The 22,497-nt window shown below is 40.0% G+C and overlaps 3 protein-coding genes and 2 pseudogenes across 5 annotated transcripts in view; all 5 read left to right on the forward strand.

The window, feature by feature from the left end:
• LOC309488896 (uncharacterized protein) overlaps window positions 1-22,497 on the forward strand; it is a 173,628-nt gene that overhangs the window by 148,686 nt on the left and 2,445 nt on the right. The window contains exons 6-8 of the mRNA XM_082157314.1: window positions 19,186-19,244; window positions 19,937-19,990; window positions 21,035-21,153. Coding sequence (XP_082013440.1) covers window positions 19,186-19,244; window positions 19,937-19,990; window positions 21,035-21,153 — 232 coding nt within the window. The remainder of the gene's footprint in view (window positions 1-19,185; window positions 19,245-19,936; window positions 19,991-21,034; window positions 21,154-22,497) is intronic.
• On the forward strand, window positions 2,526-6,638 carry LOC309489414 (protocadherin gamma-C5-like; annotated as a pseudogene). The gene has a single exon. The product of its transcript is annotated as a protocadherin gamma-C5-like (transcript).
• On the forward strand, window positions 6,770-10,870 carry LOC309489417 (protocadherin gamma-C5-like; annotated as a pseudogene). The gene has a single exon. The product of its transcript is annotated as a protocadherin gamma-C5-like (transcript).
• On the forward strand, window positions 12,285-14,945 carry pcdh1g31 (protocadherin 1 gamma 31). The gene is given in 2 exon segments (XM_082158194.1): window positions 12,285-14,764; window positions 14,767-14,945. Coding segments are annotated over 2 exon segments (2,196 nt in total). The 5' UTR covers window positions 12,285-12,603; the 3' UTR covers window positions 14,802-14,945.
• pcdh1g32 (protocadherin 1 gamma 32) lies at window positions 15,066-19,176 on the forward strand. The gene has a single exon (XM_082158184.1). The coding sequence runs from the start codon at window positions 15,427-15,429 to the stop codon at window positions 17,884-17,886; it is 2,460 nt and encodes an 819-aa protein (XP_082014310.1). The 5' UTR covers window positions 15,066-15,426; the 3' UTR covers window positions 17,887-19,176.

The raw sequence follows: 22,497 nt of genomic DNA on the forward strand, positions 1-22,497 counted from the left end.
TCTATAGATATATTTCTCACGTCTGTGAGGCATATGCTGAGTTTCAGTTAATTTATGATGAGATGCACTCCAGTTCACGTGCAATGCAATCGCGCCCGCGCCTCCATGTCATGATTATATTGTCTGCTATATTTGCTTCTTATTTATTAAATCCAGCCAATTGGTTGATTACAAATTTATTAAAAATAAGATACAATTTATACAAAATGAAATTCACTTTAAAGAAAGGTTTTCTACAGAACAAAACTTAATGAAGTGGTCAAAATGTCTGATCCACTCCATGTCTCCCGATATATTGCATCCTATCTTACTCATGCTGTTCACTTTTCATAATCAACATAGATGAAAAAAAAAAACACAATATTTTAACAAATATGAAACTAAATGCGCTTATTTAATGACTACAACACTAGGCCAACAGACTCTCTATTTGTACAAATTGCTGCACATTCATTTAATTCTGAATTTGCAAAAAATAAGTTGAAATGCATTTGTTTGTGCATCTAAAACATATCTGCAACCTTTAGGATAATTGTGCGTGCATTTATTAATCATTATGATACTAAAATCATAATAAACTAGGCTACACTATGAACAAATAATCAGATGAGCCCAGAACGCAACGTGTTTACACGTTAAGCATTTTCCTCCCATAGAAAACCATTATAAGAACGCTTAATGTGGCTTAATGCAGAATGTCCCCTTATTATGTCGAAATAACGTGATATTATGTCGAAATAACAGATATGATGTCGAAATAACGACTTATTGTGTCGAAATAACAACCAATTATGTCGAAATAACGAGATATTATGTTGAAATAACGACTTAATGTCTCGAAATGACAAGGGCTGCGTTTCCCAAAAGCATCGTAAGCTTAAGAAGTTCGTAAAAACGACCGTACGACTGATCTTAATATCATGGCCCGGTTTCCCGATAACGCTCACTCTTAGCGCGCTAAGAAAGCTCGAAAGATTTATCTTACCAAAGTTGTTTATGTTCCTAAGTGTGTTCCCCGAACCATACCTTAGGAAGCTGCTTAAGATATACCTTCTTACGTGCGACGTTACCCGGCGCTGTCCGTGGCGATGGTGCTGAATTGTTTGATATCGATGGCTCGAGAATCAATTATTCTCTCGTGCAGGGGCTGTTTATGTGAGAAAGCGGTGATCTTTATAAATGAAGCACTTCAGAAATAGTTGAAATTGCAATTTATTATGATTATTAGATATTATAAAAAATAATCCAAACTATAATAGCCTATAATAGCCTAGCCTACATATTTTAAAATTATAACATATATTGCTGCCACAATAACCTTTTAAAAAAATTTACGTGCCTTCTTCTCTTTCCCATTTTTGTTCGCTGAGGTGGAGCTGCGATGAAATATTGTTCTTGTAAATACTTTCCAGCATTTCAGTAATAAAAGTTTACATCTTCCGTACGGTGCTCGGCAGTGATCAAAAAGGATTTAAACCTTTTTTGAATTTTGAATCTCTTGTAAACTCAGAGATGTGGATTCAGACGGCAATTAAATTACCACACGACCTGTTTGTCAAAAAACAGAAGGTACTAATTTGGCCAGGGATTTTTACGCGGGTTGGGTGAGAAAAACACTGATATTATGGATTCGGACGGCACTAAAATCACCGACTTACCCCTGTAAATGTTTAAAATACCGGACGAGCCCATGAGAAACAATATTAGCGTCCGAATAGGACTTAACTGACAGTAGCCTATGCTTTCACTGGCCTTTAAAAGAGCGTTTTAATTAAATTAATAATATTGTATAATAATATAATAAAAAATCATCTAACAACAATCAGTGTATTGACAATTTTATTCTTTGCATGAAAACACTTGAATTGGCCTAATTTAATACTGTCTGGGTGTATTAAAACTTCAGAATTATATTCATAGACCTGCAACAGTGATAAGGTAAAGCTAAGAGTGGTCCAGACCAACCTTACGAAAGTGTGACTTACAAAAGATATACTTAGCGTACGAACGTTTCGGGAACCGTCCCATAAGGTTAAGAGAGAGGTTAAGGAATAGGTTAAGAACTACTTAGAGATAAGAACGCTTTGGGAAACCGGGCCCAGATTTATGAGGTCACCTGCAGGACAACCGGCAGATTACACTTCTATCTAGATTTAACAGATTACACTGCAAAGTGAGTACAAATAAGGTTTTGATTGTACTTTTTTACACTTTTTTGTACTTGTTTTTTGTTTAAATGAATGTATAAATTAAATAATAAAAAAGGGAAGAAAATTAAATGAATGAACAAAAAAAATCATAAAAGAACGAAGTAATGTGGGAAATATGCTTCAAAGACTGGGCAAAATATGGATGAATAAAAAAAAAAATCTGTCAATGACTTGCTGACGTCAACGAAAACCAGCCATGTATTGGGCATTTCTTGCAGACCACCTTCCCTGATCTTTGAACACCCCTGGTTGCAGTTAGTTTGCAAAAATCTCCTCTAAAATTAGGCCTACATTAATTTCATCTTTTTTGAAAGGTATCTTTTCTTGTTTGTTTTTTTACATTTTGTCAGTAGGCTATCTCCCCCTGAATGTAGACTAGACTTGTCTTGATTGCTAATCCACAGATGACGATTATTAGGTTAAACCTAATAATTAAGGCTAAACGTTCAGAATACGATTCCATATAAGGTTATTTCAGCACTTCGCGAATGGACAGCGACTCTTAAGTAGCACGTAAAACGCGTTCTCGCGCGTTCATGTGGAATTGTGGAATCGTGGAATTGCTGCGAGCGCTCGTAACCTTGCACGTAGAGAGCGCTCTTAAGAGCTAAGACACATCGTTATCGGGAAACCCGGCCAACCAAGATAAGTTTTCTTTTTCTTTTTTCTTCACCATGCGTTTCAGGGCTTCCATATACAGCCTGAATATAATTGCTTCCAGACATTATTTTTGGGGGTGCTATCAGGGTGCTTTGGCCTTTCTTGGGGGTGCTGAAACACCTACTAGCCCCTCCCTAGCGCCGCCCATGCTGGTTTGGAAGACATTAGCTGCGTTTACATGGACACTTATAATCGGATTGACGGCTCAATCGGACTAAAAAACCTTCATGTAAACACCCTAACTGATCCGATTGAGCTCGATCCGAATGAAATTTCGATCGGATTGAAAGGGGTGGTTTATCCCTTTTGTAATCCGATCGAGAGAACATGTAAACACTTGATCGGATTGAAAACCGAAACTAAAAGGACTGCGCATGTGCAGTGACGTTAACTAGCGTAATGACGTATGACGCGCGGAACGAGCTGTTCTTCCTGTTTAATAAAGTGTCATATAAATAAGTTTCCCGTCATTCTAAAATTCTCATTTCACTCGCGCGTCTGTGAAGTGAAGCAGGACAACGTCCCACCAGTCCTTGTTTTGGATTCTCATCCACAGACGTCTGGTTTTGGCCGCGGGGAGGGGCATTTTTACTGCGTGATCAATAAGCAGCACGACAAAACGGCTAATATGCTCTAAATTATGACCAGAGACGAATTAATATTACGTAAAGAACCAATAGAGGAGAATAATTATGCGCGAAAAGCGGGAAACTCTGTATATTCGTGCAGTGTGCGCATGTCAAAACATCAGATCCGATTTGAAACTTGTGACATATAAACGCGCACATCAACCCGATTACTTTATTTATCATTCATGTAAACACCTTGTTCGGATTCATCAATCGGATTGATTTCATTCCGATTGTGTCCATGTAAACGTAGCTATTGTTGCATCATTTATTACAAACAAACAAAAACATAAATAAATAAATAAATAAATAAATAAATAACATTTGCTGTAATAATTCTTTAGCACTTAATTTTAAGAACAACTAAATTGCTCTTGCTCTTCTCTGTTATGCTCATCTTGTTAGTTTTTTGTTTTTTGCGTACAACAACATTTGCCCATCTAGCTGCGAAATAAGTCTGAGATAAGCTGCATTGCATATTTTAGCTCACAGTTATCCACTAGATGCCGTAGCACCACAGAGGGCTGGTTATGCCTTTAAGAAACAGCAGAGCATCTATTGGACGAGTGAGCGTTGAGCTCTGTACCAATCGTGCTTCAGACTATACAAAAGGATCTACTCCCTCCCCCAGCCAGAGGAGGAGTACAATGATGAGAGCTGTAGAGCGAGAGGAAACATGAACGCTTTATGAGGCTGATCACCACAACGAGGATGCGTTGAATAGACGTAATTATTTGAAAATGGAGAACAGCATTCGGATTGTCTATGGATATAAGATCAAGATTTATTGATGGGAATATCAATCGCAACAGAGAAATGAGGCACAGGAGGATCAGAGGGTGGAAATGGGCAGCGCTTTGGCTGTTCAGTTTGTCTCTATTGTGGAATACAGTTGGAGCTCAGATTCGCTACACAATACCTGAAGAGTTAAAGGAAGGATCTATCGTTGGGAATATCGCGAAGGATCTTGGGTTTGACATCTCAGATATCGCGGAGCGTAAGTTGCGGATAGCATCTGAATCAAATAGACAGTATTTCAATGTGGATTCGGGCAAGGGTGATCTGGTAGTTAATGGCAGAATAGACAGAGAAACGCTCTGTGGACAAAGCGCCAGTTGTCTGATGCCACTGCAGATCGTTATTGAGAATCCATTACAGATGCACAGGGTAGAGATCGAAATACAAGATATAAATGATAATGCACCAAACTTCCACAATAAAGATGGCGTATTAAACATTTCTGAACTGACTTCTCCCGGCGCACGATTTACCCTGGAAAGTGCCGAGGACCTCGATGTTGGCAGCAATAGCTTAAAGACTTATTCTCTGAGCAATAACAACTTCTTCCGGTTAAATTTAAAGACACTTAAAAACGGAAGGCAAATACCAGAGCTAGTGCTTGATAAATCATTAGATAGAGAGAAACAAGCAGTTCACAAGCTAATATTAACAGCTCTGGATGGTGGTAATCCGGTAAAATCTGGCACATCTTTACTGCAAATAATTGTTCAGGATTTTAATGACAACGAACCTAAGTTTGAAGTTGCTGCATATAAAGCATCTGTTCTAGAAAGCGCCGTTGTTGGTTCAAGTGTGATCAAAATAAAAGCAACAGATTTGGATGAAGGTCCTAATGGTGAGATACAGTATTCATTCGGTGCGCACACGCCTGAACTTATAAGAAATGCGTTTACTGTGAACGCTGAAACCGGTGAAATAACTGTAGCTGGAAATCTAGATTACGAGACTACCAAATCATATACATTTGATGTCTGTGCTAAAGACAAAGGATATCCACAGCTCGAGGGACAATCATCGGTTCAGATAGATATCATAGATGAGAATGATAACCCTCCAGAGATTATACTGACATCTTTACCGAGCCCTGTGCCTGAAAATGCAACGGTGGGAACTGTGGTGGCTCTGATTACCGTCAAAGATTTGGACTCCGGTAATAATGGCAAAGTTGAGCTGATTGTCTCTGCGGATGTTCCATTTAAATTAAAACCAACTTTTGATAGCCATTATTCACTGATAACGGATTCTTTCTTAGATCGTGAGTTTCATTCTGAATATAATGTAGAAATACTGGCCATAGACTCTGGTGTTCCACCATTAAAAACTGTGAAGACTATACATATTAAAGTGCTTGATGTAAATGACAACCCTCCAGTATTCTCACAATCATCATATAATGTTTACATTAACGAAAATAATCTGGCAGGTGTTTCATTGTTTTCTGTGTCTGCGTTTGATATTGACCAAAATAAAAACGCTATACTCGCTTACTCGATTTTGGATTTAAATTCAAATCAGATTCCAGCATCATCTTATTTTTATATCAATTCTGAGAACGGAACTATTTACAGCATGAGCTCATTTGATTATGAGAAAATGAAACTAATCAGCATTGTAGTTCAAGCTAAAGATCATGGCTCTCCATCTCTGAGCAGCAACGCCACTGTTCATGTGTTTATTCTGGACCGGAACGATAACGCTCCTGCTGTCATTTACCCGTCCACATCCATGGGGTCTGTCCCTCATCAGAGGATGCCCCGTTCTGCTAAAGCAGGACATCTCGTTACTAAGGTAACAGCAGTGGACGCGGACTCGGGTCATAACGCCTGGCTCTTCTACAGGCTCGCGGAGGCCACGGACGCGTCACTGTTCAGTGTGAATTTACATACGGGAGAGGTGAGGACTAAACGCGCTGTTTCAGAGCAGGATGACTCCTCTCAGAGACTGATGATAGAGATAAAGGATAATGGAGAACCGATCCAGTCCACCACAGTCACAGTGGATATACTGATAGAGGACGGGTTTCATGAGCCAATCTCAGACTATAGAGAGAAATCTATAGAGCCAAACAAGAAAAGCGGCAAAATTACTTTATATCTGATCATCTCTTTAGCCGCTGTGTCTTTGTTGTGTCTGATGACGTTTTTCATCTTGCTGGTGAAATGTGCGCGAGGCAGTAGAGGCGGCTCAAGCTGCTGTATCAGGCGAACTGATTCTGGATACAAGAACCCCAACAGAAACCTGCAGATCCAGCTCAACACTGACGGGCCCATTAAGTATGTGGAGGTTCTGGGAGGAGACATGATGTCTCAGAGTCAGTCCTTTGGCTCCTATCTCTCTCCAATGTCAGAATTCAGTGATCTCACCCTCGTTAAGCCCAGCAGCACCACAAACTTTACAGACACGCTAAACGTGCTTGATGCGTCATTACCAGACAGCGCGTGGACGTTCGAGAGCCAACAGGTGAGACGCAGAATACTTAACTCAGCATCCATATAGAATTGTGTCATAATTGTATTCTTTGAAACGATGCATAAATATAATTTCACATATTGCACCTTTAAAAGTGTGATGGTGCACATTTTTGATACATGTGTGTGTGTGACGGGTGGGGGTTGGCTTGGCTTGGCTTGGCTTGGCTCAGAGATCTCTTGTTTATCTGAGCGTCTCTATTTCGGACAGAAGTAAGCATTAGCTAGAATTTCTGTAGTTTTATTTTTTGTAAAAAAAATTAAAAAATGTGAGGAATCGTAGAGAAAACTTGGACATGTTTGCCCGGTTTCACGGACAAGGCTTAGATTAAGCCAGGATTAGGCATTTGTCCAATTGGGGCATTTAAGTAGATTTTGTAACGTGCATTAGAAAAAAAAAAAAAAAAAAAAAAAAAAATGGGGGGCATCTTGAGACAAAACAATGACATTGACATGTCAGTGCAAGTTTCTTTTAGTTAAAGCAGCTCAAACATTCATTTTAGTCTGGTACTAGGCTTAAGCCGTCTGTGAAACCGGGGGGTTAAGACGTTTATTCGTTTGATAGAGCTTACCAATAACGGGAATTCGCATTTAAAACGATATATGTACATGTTTCATTATAATAGTTGTAAACGTCTTGTGCCGATCCACTTTGCGTGCAGTGAAATAAAATGGATTTAATTTTAAACAGTTTAGCATCAATATTTCTAAAACCATGACTCAGCAACGCTATCATTAAAGTTTTTTTTCTGAATTCAAAAACGTTTAATGAATTTTACTGACGTGCAAATTCTATATTTAGCCACCTTTTCGCACAATATTTGATGTAATGTCGAAACTCCTGGAGATAAACGTTTTCAGACTGCGATCAGCACTTTGGACTGGACAGCTCCCGTAACGCTGCGACTCTACAGCAGCGACAGGCAAAGTCAGTCCTGAAGTGCCGCTGTCCTGCAGAGTTTAGCTCCAACCCTAATCAAACACACCTGAAACAAACTAATCAATGTCTTCAGGACATCACTAAGGCTTCAGACCAATGAGTTTTATTTATTTTTTAGGGTTGGAGCTAAACTCTGCAGGACAGCGGCACACCAGGACCTACTACCTAGTCTATTCCTGCTCTAAAGTTTTAGAAGGCATTGTTGCAACAACAAAAAAAAAATTAAAAAAATAAAGTTTATTGGGACAATTTGCTCATCATAGAAATTGAAAATGCAAAATCCTAAATAAAATATGCAAAAAGGCTTAAATCGCACATTAAATTACTTGAATTGTTTTATACTGAATTTTAAGAACAAACCAGTTACACTTGCTCATCTCCCCTATATGCTCAATGATCATACGCTGTCATTTAAAAGTCGTTTTGCGTACAGAAACATTTGCCTCTCTAAGTAGCTCAGAAACTAGAATAATACTATCTGTATTGCACGTTCTAGCTCACAGTTCTCCGCTAGATGCCGTAACACACTACAATGGGCTGGTTAAGCTTTTAAGAAACAGCAGAGCATCTATTGGACGAGTGAGCGTTGAGCTCTGTACCAATCGTGCTTCAGACCATACAAAGGGATCTACTCCCTCCCCCAGCCAGAGGAGGAGTACAATGATGAGAGCTGTAGCTGTAGAGCGAGAGGAAACATGAACGCTTTATGAGGCTGATCACCACAACGAGGATGCGTTGAATAGACGTATTTTTTTTGAAAATGGAGAACAGCATTCTGATTTTCTATGGATATAAGATCAAGATTTGTTGATGGGAATATCAAGCGCAACAGAGAAATGAGGCACAGGAGGATCAGAGGGTGGAGATGGGCAGCGCTTTGGCTGTTTGCTTTCTCTCTATTGTGGAATACAGTTGGAGCTCAGATTCGCTACACAATACCTGAAGAGTTAAAGGAAGGATCTACCGTTGGGAATATCGCGAAGGATCTTGGTTTTGACATCTCAGATATCGCGGAGCGTAAGTTACGGATAGCATCCGAATCAAATAGACAGTATTTCAATGTGGATTCCGGGAAGGGTGATCTGGTAGTTAATGGCAGAATAGACAGAGAAACGCTCTGTGGACAAAGCGCCAGTTGCCTGATGCCACTGCAGATCGTCATTGAGAATCCATTACAGATGCATAACGTAGAGATAGAAATACAAGACATTAATGACAATGCACCAAACTTTCATACTAAAGATGCCACATTAAAAATATCTGAACTGATTGCTCCAGGCACACGATTTACCCTTGAAAGTGCCGAGGACCTCGATGTTGGCAGCAATAGCTTAAAGTCTTACTCACTAAGCAATAACAATTTTTTCCGTCTTAATGTTAAAACTATAAAAGATGGAAGAATAGTACCAGAACTTGTGGTTGAAAAACCTTTAGATAGAGAGAAACAGGCCGTTCACCAGCTAATATTAACAGCTCTGGATGGTGGTAATCCCGTGAAATCTGGCACATCTTTACTGCAAATAATTGTTCAAGATATAAACGACAACGAACCAAAATTTGAAGTTGCTGCATACAAAGCATCTGTTCTAGAAAGCGCCGTTGTTGGCTCAAGTGTGATCAAAATAAAAGCAACCGATTTGGATGAAGGTCCTAATGGTGAGATACAGTATTCATTCGGTGCGCACACGCCTGAACTTGTAAGAAATGCGTTTACTGTGAACGCTGAAACCGGTGAAATAACAGTCATTGGAAAATTAGATTACGAGACTAAAAAAACGTACACGTTCGATGTCTGTGCTAAAGACAATGGGAATCCAGAGCTCGAGGGACAGTCATCGGTTCAGATAGATATCATAGATGAGAATGACAATCCTCCAGAGATTATACTGACATCTATACCGAGCCCTGTGCCTGAAAATGCAACGGTGGGAACTGTGGTGGCTCTGATTACCGTCAAAGATTTGGACTCCGGTAATAATGGCAAAGTCGAGCTAATTGTCTCCCCGAATGTTCCATTTAAATTGAAACCTTCCCATAATTATTATTCTTTGATAACTGACTCATTTCTTGACCGTGAGGTTCATTCAGAGTATAGTGTAGAAATACTGGCCATAGACTCTGGTGTCCCACCATTAAAAACTGTGAAGACTATAAATATTAAAGTGCTTGATGTAAATGACAACCCTCCAGTATTCTCACAGACCTCATATAACGTTTACATTAACGAAAACAATCTTGCAGGCACTTCATTGTTTTCTGTGTCTGCATCTGATATTGACCAGGATAAAAACGCTCTACTTACGTATTCAATCCTGGATTCAAGTTCTAATCACGTTCCAGCGTCATCTTATTTTTATATCAACTCTGAGAATGGAACCATTTACTGCATGAGCACCTTTGATTATGAAAAGGTAAAATTGTTCAGTGTTCTAGTTCAGGCTAAAGATCATGGCTCTCCATCTCTGAGCAGCAACGCCACTGTTCATGTGTTTATTTCGGACCGGAACGATAACGCTCCTGCTGTCATTTACCCGTCCACATCCATGGGGTCTGTCCCTCATCAGAGGATGCCCCGTTCTGCTAAAGCAGGACATCTCGTTACTAAGGTAACAGCAGTGGACGCGGACTCGGGTCATAACGCCTGGCTCTTCTACAGGCTCGCGGAGGCCACAGACGCGTCACTGTTCAGTGTGAATTTACATACGGGAGAGGTGAGGACTAAACGCGCTGTTTCAGAGCAGGATGACTCCTCTCAGAGACTGATGATAGAGATAAAGGATAATGGAGAACCGATCCAGTCCACCACAGTCACAGTGGATATACTGATAGAGGACGGGTTTCATGAGCCAATTTCAGACTATAGAGAGAAAACAGTCGAGCCCAGGAAGAAAAGCGGTAAAATAACTTTATATCTGATCATCTCTTTAGCCGCTGTGTCTTTGTTGTGTCTGATGACGTTTTTCATCTTGCTGGTGAAATGTGCGCGAGGCAGTAGCGGAGGCTCAAGCTGCTGTATCAGGCGAACTGATTCTGGATACAAGAACCCCAACAGAAACCTGCAGATCCAGCTCAACACTGACGGGCCCATTAAGTATGTGGAGGTTCTGGGAGGAGACATGATGTCTCAGAGTCAGTCCTTTGGCTCCTATCTCTCTCCAATGTCAGAATTCAGTGATCTCACCCTCGTTAAGCCCAGCAGCACCACAAACTTTACAGACACGCTAAACGTGCTTGATGCGTCATTACCAGACAGCGCGTGGACTTTCGAGAGCCAACAGGTGAGACACACTCGTTTCAAGTCAAACAATGTCATATAAACAAGTTAATGTTTACATTAAGTATATTATGTAACAGTTGCGCTGCTTTCAGAACCTTGGATAGCACCACGTGTGCTTTTCTCTGAGAGAAGTAACTTTCCTCCAATAGAAAATCACGATTTAATCCCGCCTCTTTTGACTATTTTCCAAGACCCCCACACTTGTTGCTCGCAAGAGCTGTATTGCTATTTTACAAACTTACAACCAAAGGTGGAGATGGATACAAAACAAAACGTTTCTAAAACGTCTAAGATAAACGCATCTAAGATAAATGCATAAATTAAAATGTCGAAGGAATCTAATATAGCTGCTAGGGAAAATACTAATTACCCTGGTGTGGGTGTGAATTCACTGCGCGCTTATTTTCTTAGTCAAAACGATTGTTTTATCCTAAAAGTAAAAACTAAAAGTGACGGAAGTAAAATCCCAATTTTGGTCTTAAACACTATGGCGCTATGCATTGTTCTAAAATCGGGTTTTAATTCTGGCATTCGCAAACGAGCTGGGATTTTCTTTCTTTCTCATAACAGTGGAAAGAACTTAAAATACCCTGTAGTTTTTGGTCATACAAGAGCAAGGTAAATTAGAAACTGTAAAGGATCTTCTTTTATTTGTATACACTCATCACAACAACAAATCGCTATGCTTTTGTAAAGTAAAGGAAACTAAACAAACAAGCAAACAGGATGCGCTTTCTGCTGTTTCTGTCTCCTTTCTGGTGCGTGTCACAAAAATGAACCGAAACTTAGTTTATGTGCCTCAGTCACGATAAGAATTATATCTATAGAAAGCTTGAAATGTGAAATTAATTATGTAATCCAGATGAAACCAACGAGAAGTACAGAGGTAATCTGGTTTGTGTATGAGCACTTCCCAGTGAGGAAACGACAAGGCACAAGAGTGAAAATCTCGTTAAGATTTTTATAACTTAAAATGTTTTACTTTATAAATTTTAAACTTTATAAATTAAAATGTAAAAATTTATTAAAATATAAATTTTTCAAAACGTTCCGATATTGTTACATTAAAGTCCATAATTGTTCTACAAATGTTACTTTAACAGCTGCATGAAATACCCACTGTGGTTCCTGATTTATTTTTATGATAAACGTCCTTTGGATATAAAATATTGTACTGACATCTGAACATTATTGCATAATAGTAATAATAATAATGATAATATCAAAGGATTTAGCTTGAAATAATGAATATAGAAATATATAATTTGTCATTTTTTTATTGAGAATTGAGAACATTACTCTTCCATTGCAAAGTTCTTTTTTGTGAGTTTAACAGCAGGTGCTGATGCTGTGCCTTTAAGAAGCCGTTCTCTTGCTATTGGTTATTGCGACTTATGCCTACTCCAATCACATGCAGAATTGCACAAAGAGATCTACTCCTTCCCCCACTGACATCACAACGTGCAGTGCAAGCGGAGGCGAGGGATGCTCTAATCGCTCCGATTAAAAATGGATTTTAAAATATTTTTGAGGCAAAATGGACAAGCTAAATTGTCATCGTGTATTGGGATCCCTAGTTTTTTATCAGCACGGTGAATTGTCTGGATTTTAAATCAAAATGACAAAGAGGATGGCATTCAGATGGTGGAGGCATTATTTGCTCTTCTTTTTTCTCTTTCTTCTTTTGTGGAGTACGACAGAAGGACAGACTCGCTACTCAATTCCAGAGGAATTAAATGTGGGCGCTGTTGTTGGAAATATTGCAAAAGATTTAGGTTTGAAAATATCTGAGCTGTATGACCGTAAATTGCGAATAGCCTCTGAATCAGGTAAGCAGTATTTTAGCTTGGATTCACGCAGAGGAGAGATAGTGGTTAACGAGAGAATCGACAGAGAGATCCTTTGTGGAGAAAACGCAAATTGTCTGTTGCCTCTTCAAATAGTTATCGAGGACCCTTTACAACTTTATAGAGTGGAAGTCGAAATACAGGATATTAATGACAATTACCCGCATTTTCAGTCAACTGACAGCGTTTTAAAAATAGCAGAATCGACTGTTCCTGGTATGCGCTTTCCGTTGGAGAGCGCAGTAGACCCAGATGTAGGCAGTAACTCTTTGAAATCGTATACTTTGAGTAAAGACGAATGTTTCAGTTTAAAAATAAAAGATCTTGGTGATGGTCGAAAGGTACCAGAATTAGTACTGGAGAAACATCTGGATCGCGAGAAGAAACCGATGCATCAGCTGATGTTAACTGCTATAGACGGAGGGAACCCAGTTAGATCTGGAACGTCACAAATTAATGTCACCGTGCTGGATAACAACGACAACAACCCCGTATTTGAGAAAAATGTTTACAAAGTAGCTATAGCTGAAAACAGTAAACAAGGTACGACATTTCTAAAAGTTGAGGCAAAAGACTTGGACGAAGGCCCAAATGGAGAGATCAAATATTCCTTAGGGGAGCACATGTCTGATGCGTTGCGCTCGTTGTTTCACATCGATGAGAAAACCGGGGAAATGTTTCTAAACGGGGAGTTGGATTATGAAACCACTCCTATGTACAACATTGAGATACGTGCCAGAGACAGAGGTGTCCCCGAAATGGAGGGCCATTGCACGGTAAAAATAGAAGTCTCGGATATTAATGACAATCCACCGCAGATATTGCTTACGTCTAAACCGAGTCCTTTGCGCGAGGACGCGCCAAGCGGGACAGTTGTAGCGTTAATAAGCGCACGGGACATCGACTCTGGTGACAATGGAAAAGTCAGACTACAGACACAGTCTGGCCTTCCATTTATTTTAAAACCTTCTTTCTCAAATGAATATTCGTTGGTCACAAACGGTGTTTTAGACCGCGAAACGTTCCCGGAGTATAACGTGGAAATCACTGCATTTGACTCAGGCTCGCCGCCATTAAGTAGCAAAACAATAATTCCAGTTAAAATTCTCGATGTTAACGACAATTCCCCTAAGTTCTCTGATAGCGTGTATCATGTGTACATAAGAGAGAATAACACTCCAGGCTCTATTATCTGGTCAGTATCCGCCCGAGACGTTGATGTCGGCGTAAATGGCAAAATATCATACTCTATTGAGAACCCTAAAGCTTGGGATACCCCAATATCGTCGTATTTGTACATAAACTCTGACAATGGAAGCATATTTAGTATGCATTCGTTTGACTTCGAAAAAATAAAAGTGTTTGAGGTCATCGTTCAGGCTAAAGATCATGGCTCTCCGTCTCTGAGCAGCAACGCCACAGTGTATGTTTTTATTTTGGACCAGAACGACAATGCTCCTGCTGTCATTTACCCGTCCACATCCATGGGGTCTGTCCCTCATCAGAGGATGCCCCGTTCTGCTAAAGCAGGACATCTCGTTACTAAGGTAACAGCAGTGGACGCGGACTCGGGTCATAACGCCTGGCTCTTCTACAGGCTCGCGGAGGCCACAGACGCGTCACTGTTCAGTGTGAATTTACATACGGGAGAGGTGAGGACTAAACGCGCTGTTTCAGAGCAGGATGACTCCTCTCAGAGACTGATGATAGAGATAAAAGATAATGGAAGCCCGGAGCTTTCCACTACGGTTACGGTGGATATACTGATAGAAGACGGATTTCACGAGCCCATCTCAGACTATTATAAGAAAAACGTAGAGCCTAGCAAAAAAAGTGGAAAAATTACTTTATACCTGATCATCTCTTTAGCCGCTGTGTCTTTGTTGTCTTTGGTGACATTTTTCATCTTACTGGTGAAATGTGCGCGAGGCAGTAGAGGCGGCTCAAGCTGCTGTATCATGCGCACTGATTCTGGATACAAGAACCCCAACAGAAACCTGCAGATCCAGCTGAACACTGACGGGCCCATTAAGTATGTGGAGGTTCTGGGAGGAGACATGATGTCTCAGAGTCAGTCCTTTGGCTCCTATCTTTCTCCAATGTCAGAATTCAGTGATCTCACCCTCGTTAAGCCCAGCAGCACCACAAACTTTACAGACACGCTAAACGTGCTTGATGCGTCATTACCAGACAGCGCGTGGACGTTCGAGAGTCAACAGGTGAGACACACTCGTTTCAAGTCAAACAATGTAATTTAAACAAGTTAATGTTTATACTTTCAGTATATTACGTAACAGTGATAGTTGCGAGCTTTCAGCACCTTGGACAGCACCCTGCTTGCTTTTGTCTGAGCGAAGTAACTTTCCTCCAATAGAAAAGCACGATTTTAACCCCGCCCCTTTTCACTCTTTTCCAAGACCCCCACACTTGTTGCTCGCAAGAGCTGTATTGTTGTTTCAGAAACTTACAACCAATGGTGGAGATGGATACAAAACAAAACGTTTCTAAAACGTCTAAGATAAACGCATCTAGGAAATGCTAAAAATTTTATCTCGAAGGAATCAATAGCTGCTAGTTAAAATACCAATTTAAAAATGGAGAGTAAAGAGCGTTTTCAGAGAGCTTTTGACTGGGCTGCAGTTTGGATTGTTCTTAACGCTTTGTGTTTTGGAACGTACGCTTCGGAACTTTTATATTCCACAGCGGAGGAATCGAAACCAGGAACTGTTGTTGGACACTTGACTAAAGATTTGGGAATGGACGTTCAAGTGATACTTCTAAGGGAGATGCGAATAATTTCGGAATCTAATGATAAATATGTTGACGTAGACCTGACATCTGGAGCTTTGGTAGTCAAGCAAACAATGGACAGAGAAAGTTTGTGCGGAGGAAGTTTACATTGTCACATTCGGATCCAGATTTCTCTTCAAAATCCTTTGGAGATGCACAGCGTTACGATAGAAATTGTGGATGTTAACGACAACGCGCCACTTTTCCAAAGCCGAGACAATTCGTTGGAAGTTTCAGAAGCGGCTGCGCCCGGCACAATGTTCCGCTTAGAAAGTGCGCATGACCCTGATGTGGGTTTGAATTCTTTGCGCGCTTATTTTCTTAGTCAAAACGATTGTTTTATCCTAAAAGTAGAAACTAAAAGTGACGGAAGTAAAATCCCAATTTTAGTCTTAAACAAGCCTCTTGACAGGGAAAAGACAAGTGAATTTAGCTTAGTTTTAACTGCAGTTGATGGTGGAAGTGCAGAAAAGTCTGGAAATAGTGCCATTTTTATAAATATTTTAGATGTCAATGACAATGCGCCACACTTTCATAATCCTACAAAAAGAGTCACGCTTTCAGAAAATTCACCTCATAGATCGTTAGTTGCAACTCTTAATGCCTCTGATGCCGATCATGGTCAAAATGGTGAAATATCTTACATGTTCGATAAATACACCCCTGATAACGTTTTGAAACTGTTTAGCGTTGATTCTGTGACTGGCGAGATAAGAGTTACAGGACTAGTCGATCACGAGCTCGCTAACGTGTATGACGTCACTATTCTTGCTAGGGACAAAGGAATACCTCCCATGGAGGGCTCGTGCAACATCAAAATCGAGATTATTGACGTGAATGACAACACCCCTGCTATCGCCATTAATGTGGTTTCCCCTGTAATCTCTGAAGATGTGAGTTCAGGCACTGTCATAGCCCTCATCAAAGTCAGAGATGAAGACACAGGGGAAAATGGCGAAGTGAGTGTGCACATCCCTTATGGGTTGCCTTTCAAGATGAGTTCGCCATATAAGGGGCTTTTCACTTTAATGACCGATGGCCAGCTGGACAGAGAGGCTTTGGCTGAATACACCATCACTGTGATTGCCACAGACTCTGGTTCCCCGCCTCGTTCCTCGCAGGAATCTTTTGTGTTACGTCTTTCAGATGTTAATGATAACCCCCCAGTCTTTTCACAGCCTTCTTACTCAGTAGACATAGCCGAAAACAATGCCCCAAATGCTCCCCTTCTGTCCGTGTCTGCATCTGACCCAGATGTGGGGGAGAATTCTACAGTTTCTTTCTCGATTCTGGAGAGCGAGGCTCTTGGTATGTCCGTGTCTTCATATGTGTATATTAACCCAGATAGTGGGCAGATATATGCTATGAGAAAGTTTGACTATGAGCAACTGAATGCGTTTCAATTCGTGGTGCGGGTTCTTGATAGAGGATCTCCAGGTCAAAGCTCCAACACCACAGTGCATGTGTTTATTAAAGATCAGAATGATCACCCTCCTGTCCTTATATACCCTGAACCCCCATCTGATGGGACACTGCAGTTTTTAGTACCTAGCACACTCGGTATCGGATACCTAGTCAATCGCATCACATTTGTGGATGGTGATAGTGGCCACAATGCCTGGTTATTCTACAGAATCTCAGGCCTTGATGCTGAAATGTTTCACATAGGTGCACACACCGGAGAGCTGCGCACAGCCCGTAAACTTACAGCAGAGGACAACAAATCGGTCTTTAGTCTCACTGTGATTGTAAAAGATAACGGCAGGTCTTCTCTCTCTGCTAGTGTGGTGGTTAACATCACCCTGGCTGAAAAAGCCTCAGACACCTCTTCTGAACGCATGAGCTCTAACTCCAAAAGACCAACTGGGCCTGACCTCACTTTGTATCTTATAATCACTTTATCCTTCATTATTGCGGTCTCATTCCTGGCTATCATTGTTTTAGCAGTGCGCTGGCTTGGCCACCGCGGCTACATTATGTGCCTCATGCAAAAACTTGGTTTCAAGCACACACCTCGCGAGCACCAACACAATGACCTCCACCTGCAGCTAAATACTGACGGTCCTGTTAGATACATGGAGGTCGTGGGAGCCTCTCGGGATTTCCACAAACACACATATGCACCTGGTTTCTCCACCATCTCCAGCAGAAGTGACTTTGTGTTTGTTAAGGCGCCACAGAGCGCTCTAAGCATGCGACTGTCAAAAAGACTCTTCACTCACTCACTCATGAAGGTGAGAGTTTCCAGAAATATTATACACTAGCATTTAAAAGTTTGAGGTTGGTAAGATTTTTAAATGTATTTGAAAGAAATCTCTTATGCTCACCAATACTACTCTATTTTACTCGTAAATAGTAAATGCAGAGTAATTTTTAATATTTGTTTTCTATTTTAATATGTTCAAATTTAATTCAGTCCTGTGATGGCAAAGCTGAATTTTCAGCATCATTACTCAAGTCTTCAGTGTCACATGATCCTTTAGAAATCAGTCTAATAGGCTGATTTGGGGCTCAAGAAATATTTTAGATTTTTTTTTTTTTTTTAGATTCTTTGACAATTTAAAGTTCCAAAGAACTGCATTTATTTGAAATAGAAATCTTTTGTAAAATTATAAATGTTTTTACTGTTGTCTTTGACTAATTTGACTTATACGCGTCATGTGTTTGTGGAAACATGAAAATCATGCTGTACAGTATATGTCCATATATTACTGACGCAGGCTTCAGTCTCTATGACTCACTTTTTGGACAAAGCACTCTGTAATGCCAAGTGTATTAATAATCAGGCCATGTTCAGAGCTATTTCCAGGCCCAATGACACAGCGGATAATTCAACAATATGAATCTGAGAAGAGTTATGATTAAAAAATAGTCAAATGTTCTGCCGTGAGGTGAAGCTGACTTTTGTAATCATTATAATTTAGTAATAGAAGCAGTTGGATAAAGCTGTATGCATGCTATGCAGTCCAAAACAGCAGCCTGTCTTTTGTGAATTCTGCACTAGAGTTTAGAGGATCATTGTGACATTGCACATGCCTTGAATAGCCTCTTGCAATATAATGGCTCAACCCGGTGTGGGGACATGCAGCATAATTGTGAGGGATACAAAGGAAATGAAAGGCAAAATGATGAAATATGGTGGGGGGGATTTATCCACAATCCACCCACAGGTGAGCTCATATTTTGTTTAATACAGACTTGTGTGTATTTTCCTCATGCACACGCACTCATGCGTGACGGCGACATGATCGAAGTTTCAATTATTCACACACACTCTCCCTCAACCTATTTCCAACCCTATGTTCTTCTTTGTTGCTCTGTTTCTCACTACTGCCCTAAATTTTTTTCATGTTCTGGCGAAGGTGCAGTTTCAAACAGTCCTGACTAGAAACAGAGGATGTGTTTCAAAGTGTACTTTGATGTCAATAATACAAATTTGTGTTTCAGAACTACAACCTCCTATGACGGGATGGAGGGACCTGCTCTCCAGAACATACAACTAGTGCATATGAATCTCTGTGCAAAACAAGATTTTGACAAAAATCTTTTCTCCTTATTTTCAGCAAAAGCCACCTAACTCTGATTGGCGATTTCCTCCAAACCAGAGGCCCGGACCAAGCGGGTGAGTGTTGGATTCAATTTACTTGTCTCGCAAAAACCTATAAATAACATTTGAGATTATCCATGTGGTATTACCCTCTATTTTTAGTAATAATTTTAATTTAATCTGTCTGATTGGAATGAGATAACAGAGCATAATAACAGAACAAAATCAGGGATAACCCGTAAACATTTGAGTGCCCATGCAGACTTTCAGTGGTCGCTATCTTCTGAAGTTGGTCAGCAAGAAGAGTTAAGGAGATAATACTCATAGACAAAAACATGTAGATTAGAACCAAAAAGATTTTTGTTTTCATCTCTACATTTAGTCCAAAATACTGTCATTATTGCCATTATTAATATTATGAATCCCAATGACAAGTCACCACTGTTCCATAATCCTGTAACGAAATCCTGCAAAGGAAACCCTGCAAAAGAATCCTGTGTAGAAAATCCTGTAAAAATAAAACCCTGCAAAAGAAATCATGATGAAAAAAAATTGCAAAAACACCAAATTTATTATTTATGACAGCAATCATCAGATTAAAACATACAAAGGCTAACCAACTACCTGTGAGAGACAACGTCTTTATAGTACCGTATACAAGGTTTTAACTTCAAGGGAACACCCATCCATGTGCTCTGATCAGTCTCGTCCTCACTGGACGTGGGGCGATTGAGTGACAGCTGCATGCTCCTGTGCTTATCTTTCAGTCAACACAGGTTCCACACCCTGCAGCAGAGATGGACTCCATACGAGAAGTCCAGGTAGAGTGAAGGCGAAGAGAAGGCTAGTGTGTGGTAGCGTTTGGCTTCACCTGGTGTGTGGCCTTCTAGTGCTGTGTTTAGGTCGTTCAGATTATGTGTCCTGCAGCTTCCAGCGACATGCTGTCCAGTCTGTTCCAACACATATATATATGTAAACGCAAATTACATGCAGTTCGGTTCATTCAAGGATAAGGCTTTTGGATGTATGTGTATCGCTGATAGCTGTTCGTTGCATCTTGCTCTGCGGGTTGTCGTCGCACTGTGTTTACCTGTGCTTAGTAAACTTGTTTGTTCCAATTTGGTTTATTTTGGCTTTGTAGAGCCAAGTCTGTGAAGTATGTCCCTAAAGAGTAGAGAAATATTTCTGTCCTCATGTACAGACCACGCTCTCTGTTTGTGTGGGTAGAGAGAGTAAAAAAAAAAAAACTGCTTTTTATTCATGTGACATTTTGAAACTGAGCAGCCTGTAATAATAAGAAATATACTTAAAGGTATAGTTCACCCAAAAATGAAAAATCTGTCATCATTTACTCACCCTCATGTCGTTCCAAGCCTGTATGACCTTAAACAAGATATTTCAAACACTGGACCTCATTGAATTCCACTGAGTTTCACAAAAGAAAAAGAAAGTCCTACAGGTTTGGAAAAACATGAGGTTGAGTAAATGAGAAAAGTTTAATTTCGGGGTGAACTATCCCTTTAAATAAAGCTTTGTTGTGATTTAATCAAAGGGCAAAGTGTATGTGCTGTCATGCCACATGGTGTAAACAGACAAAAAACTGTATTCTGATCAGCTCATCTGTCTGTTGACATCATGCTTACCCCGGCTCTGTCGACTTTAGCCTCCATTTTCTGACTGAACTGCACTGTCCTGCCCTGTCACACAAAATGGCTGTCTCAGCTAATGAACCGGGTACATTTATGCTAGCAAACTTGGTGGCTGCTGTTCTCATATGTGTGTGCGAGAGATAAAATGTGAGAAAAAAGCACCATGAATGTGTGTGAGCACATGTCGAGTCACTAACCCCGTTCTCTCTTGTGTAGGGCTGGAGTGCGTCCTGACGAGGCAGGTGCCGGCGCTGGTGTGATAGCGGGAACAGGACCGTGGCCCAACCCCCCTACCGAAGCTGAACAGCTCCAGGCTCTGATGGCGGCAGCGAACGGTGAATCTCAATCTCGCTTATAACTCCTTCTCTTAGAAAACTGCATCAGAAAGAGAGCGAATAAGAACATGGGGAGAAAGCACATTTAGCCTTTACTATATTTCACTTATATGCAATTTAACTTTTGAGTCAGCAAAACTAAAATGTCCTTCTGGCTGATCAGCTTTACAAGCTAAATTTTCATTTTAATCTTGCTGGTTAAGCTAATTAAGCAACCCGCCGGGGGCAAATCAGCCCACCGGCATCCAAAACACAACATATGCTGGTCTGTAAAGGAGGAAAGCCTATACACATACTGTGTTTGATCCACCAGTCCTCTAGATCAGATTCTGAAGAGCGTTAGTAAATGGGTGATGTAAGGAAAGAGAGAGAGAGAGAGAGAGAGAGAGAGAGAGAGAGAGAGAGAGAGAGAGAGAAAGAGAGAGAGAGAGAGAGAGAGAGTGCAACTTCTAGGGTACAATGGATTTCACAATTTATTGACTGTTATAGAGTCAAACTAATTGAGTGTAAAGAGACAAAGGAGACTTTCTCCCTTTCAGCAGCTGCAGTCAACACAACAACAATGTGCTGATGTTCTTCTCTAGCCAAGATGAATGCAGTCTTTCTAAGAAACTGAATCTCAAGAGTATGTTCACATATATACATGCTAGATGAAGCCGAGCTATACAATCACATTATCTAGATCTGTTAGTTCAAATTCACACTGGGCTGGTATGATTTTAGTCAGAATAAAAAAAATTCAAGATATTTAAAAGACTAATTGTTTTAGTCTGATTAAATTAAACTTGTAAGGCCATGTAAATGTACTTTGTACGTTTATTTAGAGATAAATGTATATTTAGTAACACAATAACAGTTCACTGTACTTTCAAAAAGAATTTACTTAAGTACGAACTGAATGCAGTGTTTTCGGACACTTAATTGGATTGTAAATGGCAATGAAATGAAAATATATTATAATTTATATTAAATGCAATTAGCTGAATTTTAGAGTTCCTTTTTTGTCCCACTTAAGAATTAAGTACAACATTATATGTAATTTTGTAATTACTTCTATTGTCTTTGAAATATGGTTAAAGTGTACTGTTGAATGTAATGACAAGCATTGATGGTAAACTACAATACACTTAAAGTGCCATTTCCATTGAAACATTTGCATTTACACATTATAAAATATATCAAATTTAAAGTTAAAGTATGTTCGAAAAGCACAATAGCGTTACAATTATAATCAAATACTTCACGTGTGCTTTAGTATGTTTGTCAACACAAAATAAGTGTCCTTCTTTAAAGCGCAATGTATGTATTAAAATGTAAGTTTAATTTGACATTATTGCAAAGTGG

Source organism: Leuciscus leuciscus, assembly GCF_965113295.1.
Source record: "Leuciscus leuciscus genome assembly, chromosome: 24".
NCBI classification, from domain to species: Eukaryota; Metazoa; Chordata; class Actinopteri; order Cypriniformes; family Leuciscidae; genus Leuciscus; species Leuciscus leuciscus.

Coding starts and splice junctions, on each gene's coding strand:
- pcdh1g32 (XM_082158184.1), top strand. CDS start 15,427: ATGGAGAGTAAAGAGCGTTTTCAGAGAGCTTTTGACTGGGCTGCAGTT.